At 42.1% G+C, this 24,489-nt stretch overlaps 1 protein-coding gene across 1 annotated transcript in view; it reads left to right on the plus strand.

Moving 5' to 3' along the window:
* The window catches only part of PDE11A (phosphodiesterase 11A), a 300,465-nt gene that overhangs the window by 228,553 nt on the left and 47,423 nt on the right, over positions 1-24,489 (plus strand). The window contains exons 11-13 of the mRNA XM_081815325.1: positions 3,563-3,653; positions 7,209-7,309; positions 21,073-21,150. Coding sequence (XP_081671451.1) covers positions 3,563-3,653; positions 7,209-7,309; positions 21,073-21,150 — 270 coding nt within the window. The remainder of the gene's footprint in view (positions 1-3,562; positions 3,654-7,208; positions 7,310-21,072; positions 21,151-24,489) is intronic.

The following is a 24,489-nucleotide window of genomic DNA, read 5'->3' on the forward strand; positions in this document are numbered from 1 at the left end:
AATGGTTTTATGATAAAGTAAAATTGGTTAATACTGCATATTATATTCCTCACCTGCCAAATCACAATGTATTTTCACATATTGATACCATTGGGAAAACCTACAATAAAAAAACAGCTTAACTTTTTAAACCCAGCATTTTGACCATGGGACTTTTTCATTTCTGCCCACATGCCATTTAATATTTCAAAGAACTAATATTCTGCAGACTACTTTTTGATAAGGTATATCCTAACACATTTTATTTTTTGCCACTTTCATCAAGTTTAATGTCTATGGGCTTCACTCCTGCAGCCCTAGGAGCTTCATAGCATGTACAGTGGCAGGTATAGGAAACATCCTCAGTGAGACTTGGCCTGAGAGAAAAAGCACCAAGGGGTTTTGCAGTCTTAGAAAAACTGACAAAGACCAAATCTAATAGTGTAAACAAAGGATCCATATGGAAATGGAAGTATTCTTGCTTATATGGTTTTACTCTAGAAAACTGAAGTAGGTTTAGTCTCACGCTCTCTTCTATGAACGCTAAGACGGCACCTTGTTTGCAGAAAGGTGAGCATTATTAGTGCAAGTCTAATCAGAGAATGTCTCCTACAAAATTATAGGGGATGGTGAGCTTCCTGAGGGCAAGAGCCAAGTCTTTGGCTCTTGTATTTGGCTTTGTATTCCACATGCCTGCAGCCTGGCTTTGTGAAAGTCATCAATCCTTATTGGGTGAATTAATGATAGATGAATGAATGAATGAATGAATCACAATGTCTTCCTGCACTTTTGTAGCCTTACTCTGCTTCAGTTGCAAAATCTACATATTTTTGTGATGAACTCAGTATTGTGTGAGAGTCGGAAGAATATAAGATGGAATTACAAAGGGAACAAAGAGGGAGCCTGCTGTTGAAGATGCTCAGATGGGGGACAGTCACATGGCTGCATTTGCAGGAACACCTGAGAGGACTTGTGACGGAACGCAGTACTCAGAAGCCCTATGGATCTGGGGAAGGGGGAGAGGAGCAATGTAGGAGGCACCAGAGTATTCATTATAAGGTGTCCCCTGGTTAAGGGAGGGAACATTCTACTCATCCTGAAAGAAGAAAATATAATTTGTGATCATCTAGCTGGTTTAACTTTTGTGAGGTCTGCTAAACCAACATGATAAAGGAAGAGAGAATATTTTGCATTGTGACCTGAGCTCTGTTATCAGGATTCACACCACTAAGTGAGGTGCAACTGGGCATGGCTGGTGAATAGAAACAAGTCACAGGAATCTGAGCCTGTGGTTAGCAGTTATACAAGTAGAATTCTCTTTACATTTTGAAATCTTCTTTCACTGATGACAACCAGCTTGGCAAAAATGGAGACTCAGTAGCAGAAATGAGAAAGTTATCTTTCTCATGATGTAATGAGAAAAAAGTTACAAGCTTGGGTTCCAGTCCAGAACTGGTACCTGCCAGCTGTGAGATCTTGGGAAAGCTGCGTAACTCTTCTGAGCCTCGGTTTCCTCATCTGTCAAATGAGAAAAATAACACCTCTTTCGTGGCTGTTGTCAGGACTAGATGAAATAATACAGTAAGTTGTTAATATATTGCCTAGTGTATGATAGGTAGGTATTCATGATAGCTAGCATTGTTAAAGACATTATCACAAAATATGCTAACATGCTTATTACTGTCAACTTTCCAATTCCAACTATAATCTCTAGCCATACCACTGTAAGCTTATTAGCCAAGCAGCTAATATTTTTTAAGCACCTGTTCCATGCCAGGCAATTGGATGTGACATGCGCATAACACATCCTAGAATTTCAAAAACCAAAACAAAGGCATACAGTGTACACTTTGAAAAATGTATTTTCATAAAAATGAGCTCTGATAGAAAATAGTAACTAAAATTAAATATTAATTAATCATTGATTACTAAGATTAGCCTAACAAATTTTCACTTATTAAATGGTATAGATTAAGGCAAGACTTAAAGAAATAACACATACCCGATTAAAATCTAGTTCCCTCCTTACCAACTCTATTCATAATAATCCCTATGGACCCTGTGCTTCTCCCAACATGTGGTGAGTTCTGAGTCTTTCCAAGCATCACAGCTCCCTGGTCTCCTGATCTGGCTGGGGATCTTGGGGATGGAGGGCAGCTCATGACCAAAATCCTTCACATTGCACATAAATGCAGTTCTTGCTCCTCTCATTAGCAGGGCAGACTGTGAGCTGTCAATCTCTGGCATTTCCAAGTAAAAGCTAAATTGCCCTTTTAACATCCAAACTCACTGGAATGAGCAGGAAAGAATACAAGGACCTGGATGGGTCGTTAGTCAGAGTCCCAGGACTGCCCTTTAAACTATAGGATTCTCTGGACCTCTCTTGGCTCTTAAGATGCTCTAATTCCTAATCCACAAGAGCTGGAAATGAACACACTTGGACGTTTCCAACAAACACTTTGCTGAACTGATATTGTTGAGAATTAAGTTTTACTACATGAGCAAAATTTACAGATATTTAAAAATGATTTTTTCAAGTATCAATTAACATTTTTTTTTTTTTTTAGATTTTATTTCTTTATTTGACAGAGAGACACAGCGAGAGAGGGAACACAAGCAGGGAGAGTGGGAGAGGGAGAAGCAGGCTTCCTGCTGAGCAGGGAGCCCGACGCAGGGCTCGATCCCAGGACCCTGGGATCATGACCTGAGCCAAAGGCAGACGCCTAACCAACTGAGCCACCCAGGCGCCCCTCAATTAACATTTTCTTTTTGCAGATGGAAATATATATGGGTTTTAATTGATTTACTAGACTGCAGTCTACTACATGTCATGCATTATGACAGGCACTTTCAAATATTTTATTTTCATAAATAATAGAAGGTAGGTAGCATTATCATAATTTTAGAGACAAAGAAGCTGAATCTTAAAGCACCCAAGTAATTGTCCAACGCTATTACCAAGAGTCGGGGTCTGACTCCAAATCCAGGGAATTTACCAGAGTTCTACCCTGAGATATAATGGGGCTGTGGGCTGGGAAACCATAGTAGAAGCTTGTCGGCCGTACATGTAGCAGTTAAATGGGCTCTGCCTAATATTCCCAAGGGCTTTCCCATGGAGCGTCAAATACATTTAGTATAAGACAGTTAGTTGTTCTGGGCGCTCAGAAGCTACATAAGGTTTAGTTCATGAAGCGTACCCTGATCCCCTGAGCTAGAAATTATGTCTTTTGTCCTCAGATCATCCACAGCACTTTGCTTGGACCTGGAACACTTTCTATGGTATCTGGGTATCTGGGTTATGTGCATTATTTTCCCTTATGACCACATCTCATCTTCCTTACTAGTCTGTAAATTTCTTAGCAACATGGACTTGGTCTCATTTATTGTTGTATCATCCACAGGCTCTAGCCTAACACATAGAAGTTTTTCGAAATATCTCCTTCGAACTACGCAGTTTCCTGAGAATGTAGATGCTTATGTTCCTTTGCCAAAGCAGGAAAAGCAGTTTGATCCAAAGAGCTGGTGTGGGAGAATCGCTGGCAGGTGGAGGGCCCGGGTCACTCACCCTTCTGTCCTCTTTCAGGAGCGGCTCTGCCCTGGCCCAACTCTACGGAACTTCCGCTACCTTGGAGCATCACCATTTTAACCATGCTGTGATGATCCTTCAAAGTGAGGTACAGACCTAATATTCTGCTTCTCCCCTTGACAGAAAACCAATAAAACAATGTTTGCTACCTCTTTCTTTTTAATGCCACAGGTAGATACGGGGAAGAGGGACACTTTTTTTTTTTAGGCCAAACGATTGTTTTTCTTGGTGGCTTTTTAAAATTCTTTCAGATGCCTGATTAAGAACCTTATTCAGATTCTTCCTGAGCAGATTTCATTTGGGTCTCATTATTGGTAAGAAGACTTTCCAGGTCCACTTGGCAGAGGAGACTGCTTATATAGCTTGTCACCGAAGCACAGTCTTACCTTCCTGAAGGAATACAGAAGCCCGCTGACAGAGTGACTTGGTCCAAGTAGTGAGCAGCCCAACGTTCCCATTTCACGAAATCCAAAGCCATTTTAAAAGACGGTAGAAGTAGAAACAGGGCGAGAAAGTTACACTTTATTAGCACAACTGAGAAAGCTATAAAAGATAAAAGCATCCAAAATTGCTGGTGGGAGCAGTCTGAAAGTGAGAATTGCAGCTAAACTTGAGACCCAGGGCTAAAGCCATATGCCTTATTTTGTTTCACGTGGCAATGCAGGAGTTGAAAATAGTTGGGCTTTTGTACTTTGAGCTCTCCACGGAGAAAAAGAAAAACCACTAACTGACTCTGGCTGAGGCCTCTGTGTTTTAAATTGCCAGGAAAGGATCTGTTTAATTTTCTGCAGGCGTACAGACTTTTTTTTTTTTTTAGGCCAAGAAGGGATCATCTGTTCCCCATTATTTGTCAGTTCTCTAGCTGTGCCATTAATTATTATTATTATCATCATTAAGGCCCTGCTTCGCTGGAATAGCATCATTAAATATGGAGGTTTTTTTCCTCCAGCCTATCTTGAGAAAGCATGCCTTTTGAAATATCACGAAAGCCTTCTTCGACCCCATAAAGGAGAGTCAGCACTCCAGAACCCAGTGCGGCTGGGGAAGGGCAAAACCGCTGGGGGAGATGTATTTTCAGTTGGGAATGAAACATCAAGGGTTAGGCTCTCAGTAACTCTGACAGAAACCAGCATCTCAGCATCTGCAGCTCTGGAATTTTCCTATTTAAGCCATGTTTCAGCTCAGCGCTGTGGAAGAAAGAGTGTAGAAGGGAGGGTGAGGAGCTTGGGTGCAGACTGTCTTTTCTGTGCCTCTGACCCCAGGAACTCCCCCCTTCAGAACGACAGAGATTAGAAACAGGGTGTTAGGGTTTTCTCAGAGGGTCATTTGTTTGTTTCCTGGGAAAAACAAACCCCACTAACTCAGAATTTGGCTTCATACAAACAAAACACATTGGCTAGTCTTCACTCCAGGGTTCTCTATGAAGAACAATAATAACGGAACTGCGCCCTGAGCAACTGGTGTGTGGGTTGGGGCCTGGCGCTCCCCCCACATCAGCTCCCGCCCCGCCCCTCAGAAAGGCAAACATGCAGATATCATTATCACCCCGCTTTTCAAATGAGGCAGCGGCAGGGCGAAAAGTTGCTCCAGACCTTGCTCCCTCCACATTTGGTTTTCTTTTCATCAGTACCACTGCTCCCTAAACAAGGAGTAGAAGCAGTATTTCAGGGAGGCAGACCTGTTTCAGGGACCAAACCCTTGAGACACTGTAGAAGGTCAATTTGCATATAAGTAATACTCTGCAAATTAGCTATTCTTTTTATTAAAGCTTATCTTTATCACTCTGTTAGGTGTAAATTGTGTCAGTTACTCTATGTCCTTTAAAATTGGTAAAGCATGCTCTCTCACAAAATGATCAAGATCCTCAGGGCTCCTGGGTGGCTCAGTCGGTTAAGTGTCTGCCTTCGGCTCAGGTCATGATCCCCGGGGCCTGGGATCGAGTCCTGCGTCGGGAGCCTGCTTCTCTCTCTGCCCCTTCCCCCTGCTCATGCCCTTGCTTGTTCTCTCTCTCTCTCTCAAATGAATAAATAAGTCTTAAAAAAAAAAATCCTCAAATTCAGACCACTGTCTCCTGAACTCCACATAGTTTTTACTGTAACTTACTCCTAAAGGCTATATTTCTTTCACCAGGAGATGCTAGACACACGGGTCTGGATCCGGGTGACGACTTTTCCACGGCTTCCACCCACTTTCTCCCAGGCCCCCAGCACACCAGCCCATGATTGATCCATGGGGCAAGGCTCAGGCAAAGAAACCCGCGCAGAATTATGGCGTGGCCTACCTTTAGTTATTTGTCTTCTTCCTAATGGCTGAATTAAGGGTCTGGAAGAGTTCATTTGAAAATTATTATTAATATTGGACCTGGTCCCAGGTGAAACCAATATACTCTAGTCTTTAAGGAGTGGAGGGTTCACCCAATGAGATAAATTAACCCAGGGAAGGAGATTATCATCTGGCGCCTGGTAAGAACTAATTTGCTAATTGATATTCTGGTCCCCTGAAAGAATTAATTTACCTCTTGGTAGAGAATAGTTTATTCTCAGGCAGTCATTCTGCCCCTTCCTTCTGCAGCACCTTCTGGCTCTCAACACCGGGTTTAAAACTCCTCTGGTTCCCGGTCCTCGTGTTTATGAGTTCATAATTCATGCTAAGAAAACCTGATCAATGAAAAAGTCCCTGACTTTCAAAACAGATTAGTGAATTGTCAGTCATTTTACACAATGATTTTTTTTTCACTTTATAAAAACATTGCAGAACTGCCTAATGTAGCTAAAACAAATTTTGATGAAAAGAAGTATGCTTTCCAAAGGTATGGAGATACAGATCCTAGGTAAAGGTCATCTTACCAGTCCCAAGAACTACGCCAAGAACCGTATCTTATACATTCTAGCCACTCAGTAATTACATACTGAGCTTAAACTACCACACACTTCATTGGGATGTATATTCACAATTTCACACAGGGATTCTCAAACTCGGCCATGTTGCCATGCAGGGCCAGGTAAATCTTTGTTGTGGGGTCTTTCCTGTGCATTGTGAGAGATTTAGCAGCATCCCAGGCCTCTACCCACCAATAACACACCCAGTCAGTGTGACAATCAAAAGTGTCTCTAAGCGTTGCCGGAAGTCCCCATTGCCAAAATCACCCTCAGCTGAGAACCACTGGTCTAAGGTTTTTTTTCTTCTTCTTGAAGTCCTTTGTTGCCATAGCAGGTGCTTCCCAAATGCCAACTTTAGTCTTTATTAGAGAAACTAGTGTTCATTTTAGAGTCAGAAAGATTCCCAAATGTTTTGTCAACTTCTACACTCACTAAATTCCACGGGAAGTGGCAGTCAAATGAAGTTGTCGGCACAAACATATCCACAGTAAGTTTAAAGATTTTCACAGTTTTCTATTTAGGACTAATAAAGTCTAATGAAGAATAATAAAGTGCCCCCCGGTAGTCCTCGAAAATGATTGCACTTTCCGGCTTTGCTCTGTCTGCCAGAGAATCTGTTTGTACTTGCACAAAATGTCATTAAATTGTCTTAAATGGTTTTATCAGGTGCCCATACTTTTTTTTTTTTTAATATAGGAAACACATGTAATCAACAACCTCAGATTTAATGTTGTCTTTTGTGACTTTTTACTTTCTCATTACAGGGTCACAACATCTTTGCTAATTTGTCCTCCAAGGAATATAGTGACCTTATGCAGCTTTTGAAGCAGTCAATATTAGCAACGGACCTCACGCTGTACTTTGAGTAGGTATTGGCATTTGATCTATTTGACAAATGGATATTGAAAATTTCATCCTGTAATTAATTTTCAGGTCCATATTGGGGGTTGCTTTTTTTTCTAACACTGGTATCAATGTGTAAATGAGCTAAACTTTTTGTTGTTGTTTTCCCCTCATCTAAATGAACTTCATCAAGGTGGTATCTATAAGACAAGAAAATCAGGGCTACCACGTGAGATTTATAGCTTTCTTCTATTTTATGAGCTTTGTGTGAAATTTTGACTCTGAAGCTAAGCGATGGCCATTTTTATTTTAGAGACTGGCGAAGATTGCTACTTTGGACTATTATTTCTCGTCAGATCCATAATGGTGTTGATGATGCTAATGAAAGATTTGTTGCTGAAAGGTTGACTTGAAATCCAAGTCTTCCTTTCTTGCTTCTCCTCTAGTTCTCTTTCTCAGAAGAGCTGTCCTCCTTTTCTCCAAAGTTCAAGCCTCCATCTGAGCTGGAAATTCCATTGCTCTTATTTCCTCTGAGACCTGCTCCATCGGGTATTACCTATTTCAGCAGCCTGGAAGTCTCTTCCTTCACCAATAGGCAGAGTTTCCTCTTAAAGACCCATTTCCCTTCCTTAAAAAATTTTCACTTGATCCCATGGAGATCTTTAATTGTTTTTCAATTTACCTTTCTTTTACTGCCTACCTTTTAAAATGAATGGAACACGTTACTACCTTTATTTTCCTAACACGTATTTACACTTCGAAGACCAATGTGCCCTTTCACATTCAACCAAAATTGCTCTTTCAGAGGTCACCAGAGACTTCCTTGTCCTCAAATTCAATGTCCTTTACTCATTTCTGATATTGTCTAGCTTTGTTGAGACCTCTAAAGGTTTACGGACTTCTCACTATCATTTTCTACCGTCTTCTCTTCCCCAACATCTGGCTGCTTTTCTCCTTCCTTTTCTGGGTTCTTTGTAGGTTTCTTTTCTCCTTGTTCCCACGAATGAGTTCTTTAGCCCGTGTTCTTCTCTCTCTACTCAGATTTGTTCCCTTAGCCTCATCTCCATATAACTTTATATAGGTGTGTAGAAGGCTCTGGAATTCTTCAGTCTAACCCTCCCTCACATTCTAATCATGTATCTCCAACTTCCATCTCAAAAACCTTCAGTGGCTTCATTGTTTCAAACTTGGTTCAAGTTCCAGAGCCCTCCATAATCTGCCCCCAGTCTTTTTTCCTTCTTATCTTCCACTCCTCTCCTACATGATTTGGCTACTACAGACTGGTCTACATATTGCCCTTTGAAAACCCCTCATGAGGTGCCCCTGTGCCCTAATCACACTGTTTCTGCATGAGATCCTGTCCCTGCACTTCCCCACCTGGCTGAACTTTCCTTTAAGGTCCATCTCCTCCATCACCTTTTCTAGGAAGCCTGTTTCACTCTCTTTGAAATCTTACTGCACTTTGGCATTGTGTCAGTTTGAATTAGATTCAATTGTAAGGGAGAGAAACCCCAAAATAGCAGTGGCTTACTTCTCTATCACGTAAAAGAAATCTGGAGATCCACAATGTGGAGATGGTAGAGTAGCTACATTAAGTCATCAGGGACCCAGTGCTCCTTTTGTCTTTCTGAGCTGCCGCCTTCAGCACGTGGTTTCTACCATAGTCCAAAATAGCTGCTCAAGCTCCAACCATAATGTCCCCATTTCAGCTAGCAGAAAGAAAGAAGGGGCAAGGAAAAAAAGGGGCCAAAATGTGATGCAGGTTATCTTTTTTTTTTTTGTATTTGATTTAAGAATTACTTTATTAAGTACTTAGAATGCACTTAAAAACTATGTATACATCAGTAAAACTACCACTCACATCAAAATATTGAACATTTTACAGATGAATGCCATGTTGTTTACCACATAAAGCTTCTTAAATGCTACATCCTACACTGTTTTATACTTTGTTATAGCTTAAATTCTGATAAAAATGTTGTTCCCTATTTCAATTTCTATGCCTTAACAGTTTTCATTATCTTTAAACTCCTTTATCCTTTGTTTTATACAAAAGTGACCATCCCAAGTTCTATATGAAGGCAACTGGAAGACATTCCTAGATGCGGGTTATCTTTTAAGAGAATTTTCTGGAAGCTCCACATAACTCTTCCACTTACATTTCATTGGACAGAATTTAGTCATTTGGCTATACCTAGGTTGAAGGAAGGTTGGGAAAGGAAGTCTTTATTCTGGGTAGCCATGTGCCCTGCTAAAAAAGTAGGGGTTCTATTATTAATAAAGGAAGGAGGGATATTAGATTAGACAACGAACAATCTATGCCATAGGTATTTATTGTTGGATTCCACTGAATGACTTAGTAAATGGTATTGTGGAAGGAGTAAAAGCTTTGGAGGTATGTTGGTCTGGATTTAAATTGCATTCTGGCATTCTAGTTAAACCTGGTAGATTGAGCTCATGTGTCTGTGTCCTCTCTCTCCTGAAACTCCACTGAAAGGATACCAAATAAATTTAAAAGAAAAATAAAGGAATAAATCTGCAAGGAGAAAGAGAGAGGGCACACCACAACTGAGAAGAGATGTCAATACATTAGTGGAAAATCAAAGACTGACCAACAAATGGTAACTGATATAGCAGAGTAGAAGTGAAAAGTAGGACCTACAGAGAATAGGTCTGAGAAGCAAGATACTTTGCCCTGTAAGACCTTGTTTGGAGCCCAGAGACAAAACGTGCCATGAAAAGGGGCTGTGACTCTCAAAGCTTAAGGAAGATAAGGAGATGATAGCAAGCCAGTTTACAGAACATACAGAGCCCACAAAATGCTCCCCCAAAGTAGTCAGTTAGCTTCTTTCCTCTACCCCTGGAGACAGCTAAAGGTTTATTCCCTGGAGAAATGAAAGAGCAGACTCTGGACTGAGGAAAATACAAGGTGAGAAGGAGAGACAGAGCTCAGAAGAGGGAATGAAGTGAAATGGAACAAATCTCTGGATTGAAAACCTATAGCCCAGTCACCCAGAAGCTAGGAGTTCATAAGCCATATACCCAGGGTTGTCAGATTTAGCAAATGGAAACACAAGAAGTCCAGTTAAATTTGAATTTCATATAAACAATGAATAATTTTTAGTATAAATACATCCTGTGTAATGTGTGTGTGGGATGCACACATACAACTCCTGCTCAGTCTTTCAATGCCTTACTATTATATACAAACAGATACTGAGAATCACAGAAAATTTTGCGAAGACCTCCCATATGAAATACAGAAGCCAAAGAAAATAGGAAAAAAATTATATTCAGAGCAAACAGGGAGAAGAAAACAAAACCCAAAAACTATTGTTGATATCCTTAGACAGCTAAGATATTACATCCATGAAACAAGAACAGGATGCTTTAAAAAATAATAGGAGCGACCACAGAAGAAGAAAAAGCTCTTGAAATTAAGAATATTATGGCCAAAATAAAACATGAAATGAAAGCACTGGGAAATACACTCAAAGAACAAAAGGCAGCAATATGGAAAACACTGTTTTGTTTCATTATGTGCTTTACAGTATTGTTTGATTTGTTAACTATGTGCATGTATTACCTTGATAAATATAAATTTAGTTAATTTTTAATATATATTTTAAAAACAAAAATTCCAGCTCTGCCACCACCTGGCTCTGTGTTATCAGACGAATTATTCACCTCTCTGAGCCTCTTTTCTTCATGTGTAAAATGGAGATAACAATACCTATGTTATCTATCTTATTACATCTCGTAAATGCCTTGTATGTCTTTTTTTTTTTTTTAAAGATTTTATTTATTTTTCAACAGAGAGAGAGACAGCGAGAGAGGGAACACAAGCAGGGGGAGTGGGAGAGGGAGAAGCAGGCTTCCCGCTGAGCAGGGAGCCCGATGTGGGACTCGATCCCAGGACCCTGGGATCATGACCTGAGCTGAAGGCAGACACTTAACGACTGATCCACCCAGGCGCCCAATGCCTTGTATGTCTTATAAATGGCAACATCTGCAACCCCATTGCTTTATAGCCCATTTATTTTGCATGTTTTGTGGCCCTCATGATTGACTTAGCTATCCTGATCTTCCATCTTTTTCTGGAATGATGTTCCTTGATTTGGGATTCATGGAGCCCTATACCCCTTCAATGTTTTTTATTTCCTCTCTCTGACACTTGTAGGATTTTGTGTTATTTTTCTCAATATATTTCCCAAAGTCAAAGCATTTTCCCAAGCCAAGTTTCCAAGTAACTTCTAAGGAGGAAAAAAATCTCCCCAGTTGGAGTCCATTTATCAAGGCCTGTTAGGGATGTGTCAAATCACTGAGTGACCGCTGGGACGCAGCCAAGGAAGTTGGTTGCAACTCGTTTTCTCATTACTCTGTTCTTATCTTAATGCTGCAGCCCCTGCTGTTTGCTGACTCCCAAAGAAGCCAGCTTGTTCTCTTTTTGTCAGCATTATTGTCTTCTGAGGTTCCAAATAGCTGCTCATTCCCTAATCGAGACCTTCAGGAGGCTGATTCACTTGCTTGTCTAAAGTTGCATTAAAGTGTTGCCATATTTTTTAGACAAAACAATCCGTAGGGTTAATGAGGGGAACGGCAGCCACTACAAACCGTCACCCAGATGCTTTTATTTCACAAATATACAATTGTGGACATGATGTAATCCAAATCATCTCCTTTATTTTATAGATCAGGTACTAAGCTCAAAAAGGTTAAATGGTGTAGCTTGGGTCACGTAACTAATTAGTGGCTAAACTGAAACCCACACGGGCTTTTTCAGGGCATTTTCCGCCATCACTGTATTCCTTCTCTCATGGAAGAATCAAGAAATAGTTGTCATTTGAGTTGGAGATACATTATATGGAATGTTGACCTTCTCAGATGTATATTAATCAGTTTACTTTGAAAACCAGCATAGGTCCCTGTACCCTCTCCCAAAGCAGAGCTGGAGACAGGGGCTTACGTGCAGTTAGCATAGTTTTGGAAGTGACATCAGGAACAGGAGTGGGGGACTGGGGCAGTAGAAATGGCAGGTAGGAAAGCTATTGTAAAGACACATTTCGTTGTTGGTCATCCCTGTGGTCAACTGGGCTTGATCCTGCAGGGACTGTCTGAAAAGTCTCAGGTGCTGCACCTCAAAATTATCCACTCACCTCCATTCTCCCATCAACCAAGGTTGTTCCATGGGCGTGAACTCCCAGGACTTGGGAGTTCTGGGACATACACACCCGAGGGCAGGAGATTCCTCCAGCGATCCCCATCCCACACGGGGAGTCAGAGCAGCCTCCCCACCCCCCACCAGCAGAAAGTAAGCGAGGCACCACGTAGCTTGGGCAGAAGCTTGATGCAGCAATGGCTGGAGAAAGGTGGGTCAAGAGGGTGTGGGTGGTCTGGCACAACTACTCTCTAACTGTCCGGAGTATTGCTGGTTCTTCTGCCCTGGCTACTCAAATCGAAAGTCAAGGGGTGCCTGGGTGGCTCAGTCCATCAAGCTTCAGACTCATGATCTCAGCTCAGGTCTTGATCTCGGGGTTGTGAGTTCAAGCCCCACATTGGGCTCCATGCTGGGTGTGGAGCCTACTTTAAAAAAAAAAGTCATGATACTACTGAGGTCAATCAAAAAGGAAGCTCACTGCCTTCCTCCCCTAGGAAAGGGAAAGCACTCTAGAAAGGACCAGTGCAGGCAGGAAGATGCTCTTTTGGACCTTTTGGAGAGTTTATGACCCATCCCTACGGGCAAGATTTCCTGCCATGTGCCAAAAGAGGAAAATAAGATTCCTAGAAATGAGGAACCCCTTTAAAAACAACCACAGAAACTTGTAAATTTAATTTCTAATGGCTTTGGTCATCCTTGGAATTCTATACTACAAGTGATAGGTGAAAGCAGAATTCACAGATTTTAAAACAAAAATAAAACAAACAAAAAAACCTTAGTGTGAATTTCTAGGCTTCACAACCCAAGTCTGGGGGTAAATTCTTTAGTCTGATTTTCCAACTCACTGAAAACATTTTCCAGTTTCTACTGAGTGATTTTCTGAAATTGATTTCCGTGCCTATTTCTGAGTCCCTGCAGTGAATAAGGCTTTGATAATTAAATAGTAATTTCAGCATCTCAAGCAGGACTTAGATGTACCCAATCGGTAACCAGCCATGCAACTTTGAGGGAGTCACTCACTTATCTCTCCTTGCCTTGGTTTCTTGTCAGCAGCATGGGGACAGCATATCAGGGACCACATTGCCTCAGACCACTATAGAAACTGAGACTTATCCAATACTTCAGATTTTATAAATCCATTTGGATGCACGATGCTTTTCCAACTGGCTCTCTAAGTTAATCAGATGGATCTTCAAACTGAAAAATGTCCATTTCCCTTTGTGCTCTACAAACATTCATCAGCAATTATGGAAAATGCCCAGTCTAATGGTATCTTTGTCTTTGTCTTTCCAAGGGGAGGCAATAAGTAACATTTTTCAAAGCATCTGATAATGACAGCAAAATGTACTAAATTATCTTAGATTGTTAGAGGAGTTATAGTTTGACCATCCTTTTAAAATTAGATTAATATCTAGAGCAATTTATTTTTTTAAATACAATAGGAACTCAACAAATGTTTCTACTGCTATGCAGACAGGAATATTCACTCATTCATCACTCAACAAATGTTTATTAAGAGCCCACTCTGCTTAGCGTTTTCAACTTCAGCTGTTGCCTGCACTCAACTTAGCCACCATATTGGAAAGAAGAAAGATAAATTAATGCAGAATAAGGCGTAATGACTGATAAGGCTTAACCCATTCTTATATTTTAACAGAGCCTAATGAATTAACCCGCTGAAAATGTTCTACTGTTAGAACAGGCCCCACGGCAGGTTGATGGAAGAAATATTTTGGTACCTCTTGATGCATTTCAAAGCACTTTTACATATATTCATCCCCATGTGCCCATCCACATGATACTGCAACTGAATAAAACATGAGAAAGTCATCCACTGGCACTTATTGATGCCTTCTTTATGCACTTCTCTAGGCACCGCGCTAGTTTCTAGGGCTGCACAGGCAGGTAAGACATAGCTCTTACCTCCGGGCCTCTGTGCCCGCGGGGAAGAGAGAACACCAGTAATACCGCAGCTTGAGGAATGCTGCAGCCAAAGTAAATGCAGGAGCAACGAGGACATGGGCCATCCAGCTATGCCTTACGCCACCTCTTGGCCTGGTGATTGTGCCTGGACTCAACCGACTCTTAGCACCTGTGTTGTCTAGACCTTGGCCATTCTCAACATTCCGTCATTCTAGCCTTTCCATTTCCTGCATTTTGCCAATTTTATTCACGTCAGCAAAAGCCCAGCTTCCGACAAATAACTTCGTTCAGGTTCTTAGCTGACCTTTGCGTTATCAGTGCTAGTCTAAAACTGGCAGACAATTCACTTTCAAAATTAAATGACTTTTTTTCCTTTGCTCATAATTACTAGAGTTAACATCTGCGTATTAATTTTCTATTCCTCTCAGGTGCTTTCGCGCCCAAATTCCAGGAATCTCTCCAGAGTCTACATTTAGCAGTCAACAGCAGACATATGATTTGCCTGTTGAATGAGCTGTAAGAATACCAAAAGAACAAATCTCTTTCCCCCTGCACCCCCTCATCTCCCCACCCCCCACACACACTCATGCCACCGCTGCCTGATGATTCTGGGGCTGACATTGCAGAGGATCGCAAGGATGATTTGTCAATTTGGCAGTAAAACCTTCCTAACATTCATGGACTTTTAGTAGATTTGGAACAGTGAGATGAACAGAGAGATAAAGAACATGTGCACATATATGCGTGTACAGATATATAAATTTACCCCCCAAATTGTTTGATTAAAATATACACAAAAATGGTGATTTCTCGCTTTACAAATAAAAGATGTCTTCTGCAAGATAGATTACAAACCAGAAAGGTTTTTAGTGTAGCGACGGGTGACCAGTAACCAATCTTTAGAATTATTTTTGAGGGTAATTTTAGCAGTTCTGTTCAAATGATGCTTTTTTAAAGACTGCTATTTTTCTAAATAGAGCCTTTGTCAGGAGAGCAGGATAAAAGCCTAATAAAAACATATCTGATTATAAATGAGATTTTCCAGTAAGTTGCTTTTCACTAGCCGAGGTATTTGCCATTGTCCTTGAAAACCAAGGTTCGCAGTGATCTGCTTGAGAAGTTAATGATATAGTTCCTCATGATGGAAAAGCCTGGATACAGGGAGTATTAGATAACTTTGTAGATTTTCACATGTTCCTTTTAGGAGTCCTGTGTTTTTAAAAGTGCTCCTGTGTCTAACAGTTTCACATATGCTCACGCTGTTGAGTCTGTATAATCTATGGACACATACACATACAGATGCTTAAAGGAGCAGCTGGGTGGGCAAACGCATGTCTCAAAAGCACAGTGGGTATCACACTGTTGCTTTGTAACGATCGTCACTAAGGAGGAGGTCAGAATTACGCCACCTGGAGCCGCCAACCACCAACTTGGCCTGGGCCATTTGCAGCTTTTCTGTGGAGCATCCCCTTGTTGATGATGGAAACACCTGTGCGGTGCCCTCCTCGGGACTTGGTATTTGGCACATCCGCGTTGCAACAGCATGCAGAGCCGTTACATCTCATGAGGGCTGGGGCCACTGCTGTCCAGATTCTCTCAACATGCCGGGCTATCTGGCCCCAGGGTTCATGCTACTCACGGCTTACCAAACGATCTCAGAGACCAGAAGTGGGAGGCGGGGGGCTTAGAATCTACCAAGATCTGCCCATAACTGCCATGGGGCCCTGGAATAATCACTCCACCTTCCTTCACCTTGAGTTTCCTCACCTCTAAAATGAGAGAAACAGTAGCTGTTTCTCAAAGGTACCATATACCTCTAAAAGTCTATAATTATAATGAAAACTCATACATAGAAAACAAATCACTCTATGACCCAGCAATTGTATATATGCATGTGTGTGTGTGTGTGTGTGTGTGTGTGTGTGTGCACGCGCGTGCGTGCATAGAGACAGAGGCAGGGAGAGAGAGAGAATGCACACAAATTCACAAGGAGACATACAAGGATGTTCATAGCAGCATTATATGTAATATGTAATAGCAAAAAAAAATTGGAAATAATCTAAACCTTCATCATCAGGAAGTAAATAAATAAATAGTGTATAGTAATACATGGAATAACCACACAGCAGTAACGTGGGTGAGTCTCACACTGAGCAAGAAAAGCAAGCTGCTAACGAATACATACACTACAATGACACCATTTATAAAGTCTTAAAATATGTAGAGCAATAGTTTGCGTGATTCACCTAGTAAAATTAGAAGGATCTATGTGGAGATGATTTATACAAAATTTAGGAAATGGACCCATCTTGTGGTGGGAGGAAGGGGGGCAGAAGCAAGAGTGCAGAGCTGTACAGAGTGGATAAAGCTTTATTTCTAGGCTGGATGGTAAAGAGGTAGATACATTCTGTATGTCTGATGTGTAATTTGTATATCTTTTAAAACATATTAAGCATGCATAATAAATTTGTGATGTGACCTTTGCCTATCAATACTTCCAAATCCTTTCTTGCAGCCTTATGAAAATGATTAACACCACCTCCTGATTTTTCAAGATGGTTAATTCTCAGGAACTTAAAAAAAATTCTAAGTGCACTTTGTTTTAAACTTTAAAGTGTCTATTTGACTATTTGTGTGGCCAAACATATTACCAGGTGTATGATATACATGGTTTCACCAGAGACTGAACTTGACAAAACTATGGTATGCAGAAAGTTCTGTTGCCTTCTGAGGTCATAGTCAAACCTTGGGACGTCAGAATAAATATCAAGAAATAGCCACACTTTTGTCAGTGGAGGAAAAATAAAATTAGTATGTCACATTTTTCTGTGCCCTACGGATTCTTTCCAGCCCTTCTCTATCCACCATCCCCTAGGGACAGTGGATAATCCCTTTTGTTCCAATGCAGTGGAATCTAGTTTTGTTATAACGTGATGTGAAGCCTATAACTGATTTTAGGTCCAGTTGATTTAAGACTTTCACAGCAGCAACTCTAGCTATTAAAGTTTCCATAGTTGGGAAATTTATCCTTATGGTTCTGTTCAGTTGCCCTATCACAGATTTGCATTTTTTAAGAAATTCTTTTCTGCATTGAGTTAGCCACCTAGCTAATATGTCTCCATTTTGCATCAGAGGTATTATGTCTCACATATTGAAAATACTCTCCATACTCTCCGCAAATATAACAATAGTAGTGGAAGGAGGGTCGGACATCAGATGGGAATGATGTTCTTAAACTTCCCACAACCTGTTTTGTTGTTCTCTTGGTCTAGTGGGAATCTAGTCTTCAAGAATCTAACCGAGCTTTTCTTGGATAGATTTTATGTTGTTTTCTTATCTCAATCTCTCCAAATGATAACTGTGAATACTCCAGTACAATTAGAATCGAGGTGAAACCAGTGGCTAGAGAGTTATTTTTTAAAAATGAATAGGTTTCTGAGGTAATCATTCTCATTCATTCATCACTTCAACAAATATTTATTGAGCTACTACTACACATCAGGCACTGTTGTAGACACTGGGGATCTAAGAGTTAAGAAAAAGGGGCCAGGCCCTTGTCCTCATGGAGTTTGCCTTCTAGTGATTTCTTAGAATAACTCAGAGGATTGAAATGACATCAGGTGCATATGATGACAAGGATGATGATGGGCAAGCTCTTTCAGAAAGCCTTTCATGATCTTCGAAGCTAAGCTCAGAGCCTTCCTCTGCACCAGCACCCCCCCACCACCACAGGACACCCTGGGCATATCTTAGCCACTTGGGGCACCTGATATCTCAGTAGGTTGCTTTGTATCCCAGCAGTGCCCCTCACCAGCTGTGCAACCTTGGGCCAATTAACTCAACCCTTTTGAGCTTAGTAACTAGCTAATCCTACTGAGCACCTACTACGTGCCAGGCTCTCTGCTAGCTGTTTTACATAAATCATTTTACCTAATCCTTCTACCAAGGTAGATCCCCTGATAAGAAAATTGAAGCCCACAAGTTTAAGTAACCTACTTGAGGTCAGTCATGTGGGTAGTAAGTGACAGAACCCATAGTGAGGGTCCAATAAATGTTTGCCTCATGGTGGGGGTGGGTACCAGGGGGAGGCAAGTGAGGCAAGTCATGCACACGCCATGTCAGATCCTGTTGAAAAGCCTGATGCTTTGTTCATCATGGATTTTTCTTGCATTTATGTTGTTTTTAAAATATTGTATTAAAATATTATTTATCTTGATAACTGAGCTTCTGGGCACCCACCATAATTTCTTGCCCAAAATGAGTGCCTCTCTCACCTCCCTCTAGTCCCAGTATCATTAGTATTATCATTGGTATCACATTGGAAGGGGAGTTACCTATTTATTTGTTGAATGCCCCTGCTAAATTCAGAGATGTTTAGAGGTTGCCCCCACATCTCGTGTCCATAAATCTTGTTAAGAGTTGGCACAGAGTAGGTGTTCAAGAAATAGTTGTGGAACCAAACTTTCTGCTCCACAATAATTCAAAGGAAGACTAGCCTCCCTTCAGTGAGAAGAGAGAACTAGCTGACCTCTTCGATCTCATGTAGTACGATTAGTCCATTGTGTGTCATTGTTGGCAGTAATCCTGTCAATATTATTAACATATTAACCACCGCTGTCAGGCACTGAGTATCTGCTAGGGCCAAACACTTAGTACACCTCCTCTCAAATTCTCACCACAAAGCAGGAAACCGAGGCTCAGCAGTGTGGAATCACTTGCCTGGGGCCACACACCTAGTAAGCTAGTAAGTGACAGTCAGCACAGGTCAGTGTGAGTCCAGACTTGAGTTCTTTCCATTCTACCACCTTTGTTTCTCTTTCAGCTCACAGTCTGTCACTGAACAGACTGTGGCATGACTGGGGCTGTAGAGAAGGGCGTGGGCAAGTGAAGACGATGATGAAGTTATACAAAGAAAAGATCCGCACACACCTGAACCCCCAAAGGGGAGGGGAGTTGCCGGGCCCTTCCGTGTCCCTGTGCAACGCCCTCTCTGACCACTGCTACAGGGTTGTTGTGGCCATTATCCCCGTACTGTGGTGTGACCTTGACCTCTATCCATTTGGAGGGATGGATCCACGACTTGTCTGTGTGTCTCAAATACTTGTCTTCCCGACCTGCTTCCTTTCAAATAAATTGAGTAGTTAGTCCGACCGGATGACAAGAAGTCTATATGGTTGGGCAGCTGGTGATGGGCACCCTAGATCAGAAACAAGGAACCCAGCATTATGCACCCAGGACTATGTTCTTTGTTCTCAAACTACATTGGGTCAGCACTTAAGTGTCTAAGATCCTACTCTGATTTCCACCATGAATGACACGGTTGTATTTTCCAAAGTGCATTTCTTAAAACATCAGTACTATGGGTGCCTGGGTGGCTCAATCGGTTAAGTGTCTGCCTTCGGCTCAGTTCATGATCCTCGGGTCCTGGGTTGGAGCCCCGCATCAGGCTCCCTGTTCAGCAGGGAGTCTGCTTCTCCCTCTACCCCTCCCCCGTCTTGTGCTCTCTCGCTCACGCTCTCTCAAATAAACAAACCAATAAATAAAATCTTTACCAAAGAAACAAACAAACATCAGTACTATGGAATTCTGTGGTTAAGGAAGGTGAAACAGGCTTTCCTATCTCAGTATTTGTCAGAGCCTTCAAAAGGCTAATAAGGGAGGTGAACCTCCAAAAGAGGTATATCTCAGGCAGCATTCCTCCAACCGCTTGCCAGGATGTGGAGTACTTCCACGTGGGATGCACTTTGGGAAACTGCGTGTCAGGATCTTTTAAATAGTACCTCATTAGGAAGTGCCAAGAAGGTGAAACCTTGGGAAGTGATTCTTAAGGAATAAAATGCTAATGTCCTTTTTTATTCTTGCACTATAAAAAGGAAAAGTCACATAACTAGATGGAAGGAAAGTTTTGAAAATAAAAATAAATCACCCTTATTTTCCCAACTTCAGAATATTCCTTTCTTGCCTTTTCCGTATCTATACTTCTCCAAATGTGTATCCGTATGTGTATGTGTGTCCGGCACTGGAAATGTGCAGACGCTATGCTAACTACTTTGCATTTAATCCTCACAGTAACCGTGTGAGTTAGCAAATATGATCCCCGTGTTTGAGATTTGGAAATGGATGCTCAGAGGCTTTAAGTAACTTCCCAAAGTTGCACAGCGCGTAGGTGACCGAGCCACTCTTTAAACAGTTATTTATGACTCCACAGACTATGTGTTTAAGCACTGAAAGGCTGAAATAGTTATTTTCTAGCCTAGCAAAAAGTATTTGCCCTGAATTTACTCCCGGGGAGCTTATCTTATCTCAGATCCTCATAGAGCTCAGTTCTCTGTTGAATGATAAAAGAACATTCCAAATTGTTCCCGCTTTTTATTTGTCCTTGCTTCCCTCCTCTGACTTTCAGTCACAAGAGCTTCCCAGCCAGTAATCCTAAACTCGGGACCACATTGTCTTCTGTTTTATGGCTCGACAATCTCCTCTGTTGTAAATACATTCAGAAATGATTGTGGCTTTTTCTGGAAGCCTCAACATTTTTTAAAAAGTGATTTATTTTGACAGTGCTTTAGCCTCATGATTTCAAATATTAAGTTACTTGCTTGGTTCAGGTGATCTTATATTTTTCCATAAATGTGTTTGTCACCCCGCAGACTGAAAAATTTCATTCCAGATTTTTTTTCTTTCTTCCTTCATTTGATTTTGTGCAGGAGGAGGACTGAATTCTTTGAACTTGTCAGTAAAGGAGAATATGATTGGAACATCAAAAACCATCGTGATGTATTTCGGTAAGAAGCAGCTCTGGTTTATGTGTTTCTTCATTATTTGAAGATTTCGCCATGCTTTTCAGACAGTGCTAAAGGCACACGTGATTTTTAAAGTAACAAATCTTAGCTTCCATTCAAAACATTCAGAGAGTAGTTGAATAATTAGAGAAAAGATAGATGGCATGTCTTTTCGTCTTCTAATCCATTATATTTTTGCCCCCTCTCCATAAATTTGCCTTCAGAATTAGAAAATGGTGTTCAAATTGGTTCAGTTTCAGCAAGCTGTGACTTCCTCTTTTTCCTGGGGTGGGGGTGTATGTTGAGGGGAGAGAGGATTTTGAACCTTAGAAAACAGTGTTAGCCAAAACAAAGTAGAGAGTTAACTTTGGGGGGTTTTTTTAGAGACAACAGGCGTTGTAGATAGAAAACCAGTTGGAACAGTTTGGGTGGGATCTGTTCTAGAATTTTCACTGAACTTCTTCCTAGTGGTTTAGAAAAGACAGCAGCAAACCACCACTCTTACGTGGCACATTTGAACACCCTGACTGGAGCCATCCCACTGGCTAGGCACTATTCCTCTTTCTCTCAGATCTTGTCCCTCCACTGTCCCTACCTCACCCACCCCCAGACCTTCTGCTGCCTTAGTCCTGTTCCAAATTGGAAAGCTTGTATTCCTGGGAAAGCCTGTGAGGCCTGCACTGAGGTGCATTGTGTCTATTCCACAGCCAGGTAACTACTAGAATCACCGAGAACAGGACCCGTCTCATGGCGCCCATAGCTGCTATGCAAGCCCCTCCCCCCCCCACCGCTTCCAGCTTCAGAACGCAGGGCTGCCTGCCCCTCCCCCTCTGCCCCTGACCTCTCTTCACCTTTTCCCCAGGACTTCTCACCGGGGCCCTCTGTTTCTCCCCTCCTGTGGTAATATTTCTCTCTGCTATCTTTTCAGACCTTTTTCTTCTTCCTGTCCAGGGTGGGAGGGGACCCTTCCTCCTTCAAAACTAGCCCTTCCCATGTGTCCTAACTCCGTTCCCTCCACCTCCCCTGCCCCTGAACCTGCCTTCTTTTTTTTTTTTTTTTAAAGATTTTATTTATTTATTTGAGAGAGAGAATGAGAGACAGCACAAGAGGGAAGAGGGTCAGAGGGAGAAGCAGACCCCCCGCTGAGCAGGGAGCCCGATGCGGGACTCGATCCAGGGACTCCAGGATCATGACCTGAGCCGAAGGCAGTCGCTCAACCAACTGAGCCACCCAGGCGCCCCGAACCTGCCTTCTTGATTATGCTCCTTTGGCATTTTCAAAATCTGCTTTTTTCCAGCATGACCATACTAGGCCTAAAAATATGCTTCTATCTCCTCAGGCAAAAATATCATGCCTAAAATCTGCCTTCTTCCCCAGGTCCATTCATAGTCCCCGTTTTCTCTTCAGGTCCACACTTGACTCACCCTCCTCCTAACTTCTTGCAAGGCAGTATGTTTCTTTTTAAATAATTTTGAGTTCCACAAGTAATTATAGGAATATATTTTTCTGTAGCAAATGAAAACATGACAGATGAGCCGCCAGACGTCCCCTGGGCTTCACTCCCAATTCCCATACCATACCGAAGCACGGCCATACAGTCTGTTACCAATTTGCTGTATCCTTTCCAGCCACTTCCAAAGCACTTATCTACGTGTATATTCTGAGGAAAAAATACTGTTGAGTGTGGACTTGTTTATTTGTTTTAACATAATTTACATACTATGTATCCATCTGAACTGGCTTGTTCACTCAACTGTATGCCTTGGAGTTTTTTCCGTGTCCGTACGTCATCAGTGTTTACTGTTGCACAATACTCCAAAGTATGGATTTACCACAGAGTAGCTAGCCGTTCCTCTACTGAGGCCTTCAGTCTATGAAATGTGACTTCAGCTCCTTTTGAAAGTCACCAGTCACCTCCCAAGGATCAAATTCTAGGGCCTTTGTTCTCTCCCCGGATCTCATCACAGCCCCTCATTGCACTGGCCTTTCTGTCTGGAAGCTCTCCTGGTCTTTGGAGGCTGCCGAGCCCTGGGCTTCTAGATTTTCTACTCTCTTCTGACTCTTGCTTCTCCTTTGTCCTTCTCCAGCCCTTCCCCTCTCCACCACCCCTGAAAGGCAAGGACCCCCGAGGACCTATTTTTGAGATTCCTCTCCTGTTCCTCAGCCTCCTGGTGGCTTTAACAAGCACCCCTTCTCACATGACTCCTGCCCTATCTCTCCAGCCTGGCCTCTCTTCTGAGCACAACTCCTAAAATGTCCGTGCTCATTCCACATCTCCACCCGGGTGTTTTCCTACAGAGGTTTTCAAACGCTTTTTGGTAGGGAACCCCAAATGGAAGAAAAATCTTATCTGGAAGCACAGTGTGTAAAATAGAGGTGCTCTGGAGCTCTCCACGCCCCCTCCCCCGGCTTTGCCTTCCCTCCCCAATTTCATGGTTAGACTCCGACCACGGGCACCGAGGGGCAGGGGGGCTCCGGGGGACCACCGTGTTAGAGAACCTGAAAATAGCAATAAAACCAACTAAAAGTCGGTCTGATTTTTCTCATCACCACGTGCCTACAGCCTGAACAATGTCAACGATAAGCTACTTCTCCCCGAGAAAAATCTTGTGTTGGTAGAAGTCCTAAACAATTGCTGAGTTTACTGTTGAGTATCAAAATAATTGATATGAAAACTTCAGATGAGCACCTAATCACTTACCCTTTAGTTGTACACGTGTACCTGTAAGTTCACTGCGAGAGTGCGCGGGGACCCATGCGCAGGGGACGTGCGTGGGGACCCCGTCAGCAGCTGACCCCGGTGGGCGCAGTGCCCACTTCAAGTCTAAGTTCCTTTCGCGCTGGCTCCGCGGCTAGTTGGTGCCTTCCCGCCTACCCAGCTTCACATCCCCGCTTTCAAACAGTAATCCGGAAGAAACAATGATAGCGCAGTAACGGCAAGGACGAAAAAACATAACTCGACTTACTTCGCTTCTGTCATTTTGTGTTGACCATTTGGACGTTTTATTTGTGTCTTAAAATTTAAAACCGTGACGCAGAGGGCAAGGCGTGAGGTGGGATTTTTTGTTTGGTGAGTGCCAAATGCAGCTCATACGTGAACTATTTTACTGACTATGAATCTATTTTTTTAAATCACAATGGATTCTTTTTCATTGCTAATTGTTTTAAAACGAGAACCAATCAAGAAAATGATGGTTCACCCAAGATTGTTGTTGAAATGACTTGGCACATAGAGGGGAGGTGCGATAAAAATGATCTGCGGAGAGCGTCGGATACTCCGCATGCAGCCCCGCCGGCCGCAGAGCTGGCTGTACGCTCCGTGCTGCTGACCATTCATTCACT

This window comes from Leptonychotes weddellii, chromosome 3 (genome assembly GCF_054177405.1).
Source record: "Leptonychotes weddellii isolate Sample4059 chromosome 3, ASM5417740v2, whole genome shotgun sequence".
Taxonomy (NCBI): domain Eukaryota; kingdom Metazoa; phylum Chordata; class Mammalia; order Carnivora; family Phocidae; genus Leptonychotes; species Leptonychotes weddellii.